Raw genomic sequence first — 6,000 nt, forward strand, 5'->3', positions numbered from 1 at the left:
CTTGTCCAGTTTCATCTGGAATGCGTCTCAGATCTCCTCCTGAAGTGGTTTGAGCGATCGGATTTAAATCCGTCTCGAATGCGTTTCGGAGGGCATTTAGATTTGGTCTTTTCACGACCGGATAGCTATCCGATCACAGAAAACGGATGAAGTGGCCATGGGTCTCTGTTTAAGAACGCCGGCTCGCAGCTGCAGGTTCCGCTGGTTTAGAGCACCGCAGGAATCTTCAAGTCTACCGAACGTCCAGTTTCACTGCCACAAGTTGATCTTCTTGTAATAAAGATCTCATCGAGGACAAACAAACTGTATTTTTGTATTTTCATTGCATTTTTAATTTATAAAAAGTTAAAGAAATAATGAATTTCAATATAAAAATATTAATGATTAATCGATAGTCGATCGTTAATTCTCCCGACGATCGACTAAGAAAATTTAATCGAATGCCCATCCCTATTCTAGGTATTATCAACTGGCCGGAATTTTGAGATCTCAATAGACGTGAAGGACTATGATGTGTTAAGAGCTTGCTCAAGTACTGCGGAGCTAAACCATTTAGTGCTTTGTAAGTAATCAGCAATATTTAAAAATGTAAACAATGTTTAATAGGGAGCCAATGCAGTGTTGACAGAACCGGGCTAATATGGTCATACTTCCTGCTTCTGGTAAGAACTCAAGCTGCTGCGTTTTGGACCAGCTGTAATTTGTTTATTAAGCGTGCAGGGCAACCACCCATAATAGCATTACAATAATCTAGCCTTGATGTCATGAACGCATTAACTAATTGTTCCGCATTTGTCAATGAGAGCATATGACGTAATTTAGATATATTTTTAAGATGGAAAAATGCGGTTTTACAGATACTAGACACGTGACTTTCAAATGAAAGATTGGTATCAAAGAGCACAGTCAGGTTCCTAACCGACGACGAAGACTTGACAGAGCAGCCATCAAGTGTTAGACAGTATTCTAGGTTATTACGTGAGGACGTTTTTTTGTCCAATTATTAGAATAGCTGTTATTTCAGAATTAAGTAATAGGAAATTACTAGTCATCCAATTTTTTATATCAGCTATGCATTCTGTTAATTTTGTGAATTTGTAAGTTTCGTCAGGGCGTGAAGTAAATATAGAGCTGAGTATCATCAGCATAACAGTGAAAACTAATTCCATGGTTCCTAATGATATCTCCAAAGGGTAGCATGTACAGAGTGAACAGCAACGGTCCTAGTACTGAGCCTTGTGGTACACCATACTGAACTTGTGATCGATGAGACATCTCTTAGTTTACTGCTACAAACTGATAACGCTCAGATAAGTATGATTTAAACCATGCTAATGCAATTCCACTAATGTCAACATCATTTTCAAGTCTATTCAAAACAATGTTGTGGTCAATAGTATCAAATGCAGCACTAAGATCGAGAAACACTAATAGCGAGATACAACCACGATCGGATGATAAGAGCAAATCATTTGTAACTAATGAGAGCAGTCTCAGTACTGTGGTACAGTCTAAATCCTGACTGAAAATCCTCGCTGATACAATTTCTTTTTTAAAAAGGAACATAGTTGTGAGTAGACCGCCTTTTCTAGTATCTTTGACAGAAAAGCTCGATTCGAGATCAGCCTGTAATTGACTACAAAACGGCCTGGCCTGTAAAACGTCTGGGTTATGACTGTAACCTCTGTTCCCTGAGAACAGGGAACTCGCACAGCGTCGATGACGCTATCGGGAACGCCTATGCGTGAACTGGTGTCTGAAATGCTTATCTAATCATGGCAATCCTATTGGCCGGCGACAGCCTATGACATCACTACTAGTGCAGCCTGGAAGTATATAAGGAGAGCCTGGAGAACATGTCAACATCTTATCGCCTGAAGGGACTGTTCAGCAGGCATCCGTGAGGCATGGCGAAAGACGCAGTGTCTCGTTCCCTGTTCTCAGAGAACAGAGGTTACAGTCGTAACCTAGACATTCCCTTTCGAAAGAGAACTTGCACTGCGTCGATGATGCTATGGGGAACGATATACCAACGCCACCATGCTGAGGGGGAGTGCATGCCAAATCATGGCTGTGACAAAAAACATCCAAAAACGGTGGCCTCAGTAGAATAACTCCCGCTAGGGTGGAAGCCATCTCACACAGAATGTCTGTTTGATGCTCAGATGAACGGTGACCGCATTGATATTAATAATGAACAAATATTCTAACATAAAATGAATGCTTTCTCAAGCTGGAGTTTTTTTTTTTTTTTTTTGCTCTCCTAACAATGCATAATTGTATGGGCAGTTGTGTTTTATTATTATTTATATTTAGCATTAGGACTGGCAACCCTAATTATTACACAAAATGTAATGCTGTTGAATCCTTGAGGATGAGCAGAGTTTGTACTTAAGAGCGCGAGCGAGTCTCTCTGGCATCGTGCCAGTGTCTGTGTCGTCTAATGGGATTTTAATGCTGCTTAGCTCTGTGATGGACGGATGTAATGCTAATAGCAGGACGTTAGGACTCCCTTACAGGCACTGGAGAGTTTTTGGCACCTTCACTTTGAGTTATTAGTGTTCATGGTGTATTTACAGTGTCGCTTGGGGAGCAGCGGACATTATCATTTGTGTCTGATATCTGTCAGTCTCTATTGTTTTGTCTGAAGTGGAATTTACCTGATTTGTATACCTCATAAATATGACTGCTTTTAGGCGGACTGATAAAAGCACTTATATGGCCGTTTTTCACAAGTTGTGTAAAGTTCAGTCAATCAAATTAGAATATAATACAGTGAGAAAGTGCTTTCCAGTTGTTATGGCCCTTTGTTGGTGTAATGGTTTGGAGGGAGTAACATTGACATTGTATTAATTCATTTGTATGCTGAAGTTACAAGTAATTATGATTCAAAAATTGGTTGTTTTATTATGTAAATGGGAAGCGAAACGGAGAAAAATATGTAAAATACACTACCGTTCCAAAGTTTGGGGTATGTGAGATTGTTTACATTATGCTCACCAGGGCTGCATTTATTTGATCAAAAATACAGTCAAAATATTAAATATAATATTAAATAAAATATTATAAATATTATTACAATTTCAAAAAGTGTTAGCTATGTGAATATATTTTAATATTTAATTTATTCCTGTGATTCAAAGCTGAGTTTTCAGCATCATTGCTCCAGTCTTCAGTGTCACATGATCCTTGCAGCTGATTTGCTGCACAAGAAACATTTCTGATTATGTATCATCATTTTGTGAAAAACATGATACATTTATACTAGGATTCTTTGATGAATAGAAAGCTCAATAGAAAAGCATTTATTTGAAATAGAAATCTTTGTAACATTATAAATGTCTTTACTGTCACTTTTGATCAAGTATTCATTTCCTTAAAAAAAGGTTTCTGACGCCAAACTTTCGAACAGTATGTTTCTTTCTATTTTCAACAATGGATCTCTCTCTCTCTCTCTCTCTCTCTCTCTCTCTCTCTCTCTCTCTCTCTCTCTCTCTCTCTCTCTCTCTCTCTCTCTCTCTCTCTCTCTCTCTCTCTCTCTCTCTCTCTCTCTCTCTCTCTCTCTCTCTCTCTCTCTCTCTCTCTCTCTCTCTCTCTCTCTCTCTCTCTCTCTCTCTCTCTCTCTCTCTCTCTCTCTCTCTCTCTCTCTCTCTCTCTCTCTCTCTGTGTGCAGAATAACCAGACTGAACACATTTTCCAGGCCATTCGGTTGGTTCTATTGGAGATGGGCACCAGAGACAATGTGAAGGTAAGCAGCGGGAAGTGGCAATATTTAGACAATATCTAGTATCCAATATCAGAAGAGATCAGAGTACAGATCAGAAGTGCATCATTTTAACCAAACTTTACCATTTTGAAAGGGAGATTTTTAAAGTTTCTGAACTCCCTGAAATGATTCGATTGTAGTCTTGAGTTTTCTTCCAGGAACATACACATCACAATATTCCTCATTTAAATAATTCCCGTCAAAGACATACTGTATATACAAAATAAAGGGGTGAATAAAGGGGTGAAGCCTGAGTTGTGTTAGTAGTGTGTTGAAACTCGCAGTTATGGTAAGGGGTGTGACATTTCTGAGAGCGCATTGTCCTTTTCAGAAGGATGGACTTCATAGAGTTAAACAGAGCGTTACTGACAGACAGGGAAGAGAGGTGCTGCAACAATGTAAAATATGAAGCAAAGGTGCTTTTTGAACATTCAAGCATGAAAACCTATTCTAGTAGACCCTAAAAATAAAATCAAGACTTTGTAACAGGGCATAATATGGCCACTTTAAAAAGAGCACAGATGGAATGTGAGAACGTCTACCGTATGAAGGTCTCAGATTGGCAATTGTGATTGTGTTCACTGCAGGCCATTTCAAAAGGTCTTGATGTCTCATCACTGATTTGCTTGTAACAATAATGTATTTAGTCTAATGATCTTCTTTTTGAATCAATTTATCATGTAGAGACATTTATTCATTCATTCAAAGTTTGCTTCCTTAAAGAATGATGTCATTTTGATAACGGGGCATTATGATGGTAACAGGGTTGAAGCGTAACCTGAGGCGTAAACTAAAAAAAGAAAGAAAAAGAAAACATGTAAAAAAAAAAAAATAGATAAACATCTAAACCTATACATAGAATAAACAAACTTGCATGTTTTTAATAAAAATGTGTTTTTACTAGAACAAAAATGTCATATGGACAAAAAGAAAAAACTATAAATACCTAATTACAAATATGTAAATTAAAAATATAAGTTGCTAGGTTTGTATTTATTTGTATAAAAAAGCTTGTAATAACACATAACATTTGACATGAACTATTTATTAAGTTATTCACATATTGAGTTATTTAGTGAAACACAAAGGCATCCGCATTGTACAATGAGTAAATCATTGTATATAGGAGGATATTACAGTTTATTGTTATTGTGATATTACAGTTTATTGTTAGTTGGAAGAACTAGTGTTGTTTTAGTATTATTTATATAGTATATTAATTATTTTTTTAATTAGCTTTTATTTTAATTTTATTTTGGATTTAAGTTTTAAATTCTGTTGAACATGTATACATTTTTATAAATTCTGTTTTGTTTTATTTAAGTAATGTTAGTACTTCAACTTCAACCTATTATTATTTTAGGTAGTTACGACGGCAGCTTTTTCAAGTTTCTTTTTTTTTTTTGTGGGAACATGATGGACATGTATTTGAACAAGTGTGCATGTGTGTGTGTGTGTGTGTGTGTGTGTGTGTGTGTGTGTGTGTGTGTGTGTGTAGGTGTGGTTCTATAATCAGGGCTGGCATTCACTCGTATCGTTCCTGAACGTGGCCAGTAATGGCATTCTGAGAGGAAACCTGCCAGCGGGACGGAAAGTAAATGAATACGGCATCACAACATTCAACCACCCGCTTAATCTCACTAAAGAACAGCTCTCGTTTGCATCCCTGTAAGTATCACACAACACTCACATACACAATTACTACAACACACGATTAGAGCATTTAAATAATAAAACACATGTAAACTATATGGACAAAAGAATGGGACATTATTGAATTAAGATTTTTCAATCAGACCTATTGCCACTGGTGTATAAAATCAAGCATTCTTGATTTCTTGACCATGCATTCTACACTTGTTTGTATAAAAAAAATAAATAAAAAATAAAAAAATAAAAAAAAACTGTTCTGAAGAGCTTAGTGAATTACTGCATAGGACTGTGATAAGATGCCACCTTTGCAACAAGTCAGTTTGTGAAATTGCATCCCTGCTAGACATTTAACAGTCAACTGTAAGTGCTATTATTGGAAAGTGGGGTCATTTTGGAACAGCAACAACTGGAAGTGGAAGACCACGTAAACCAGAGGTCTTCAATCCTGCTCCTGGAGGGCCACTGTCCTGCAGAGTTTAGTTCCAACCTGCTTCAGCACACCTGCCTTTGAATACTCAAGCGATTCTGAAGAGCTTGATGAGCTGATTCAGGTGTGTTTGATTAGAGTTGGAACTAAACTT

At 37.1% G+C, this 6,000-nt stretch overlaps 1 protein-coding gene across 2 annotated transcripts in view; it reads left to right on the forward strand.

The window, feature by feature from the left end:
• LOC309484733 (phospholipid-transporting ATPase ABCA1) overlaps positions 1–6,000 on the forward strand; it is a 320,137-nt gene that overhangs the window by 258,302 nt on the left and 55,835 nt on the right. For both annotated transcript variants that reach the window (XM_082151085.1, XM_082151084.1), the window contains exons 35-36: positions 3,674–3,748; positions 5,265–5,434. In XM_082151085.1, coding sequence (XP_082007211.1) covers positions 3,674–3,748; positions 5,265–5,434 — 245 coding nt within the window. The remainder of the gene's footprint in view (positions 1–3,673; positions 3,749–5,264; positions 5,435–6,000) is intronic.

This window comes from Leuciscus leuciscus, assembly GCF_965113295.1.
Source record: "Leuciscus leuciscus genome assembly, chromosome: 2".
Taxonomy (NCBI): Eukaryota; Metazoa; Chordata; class Actinopteri; order Cypriniformes; family Leuciscidae; genus Leuciscus; species Leuciscus leuciscus.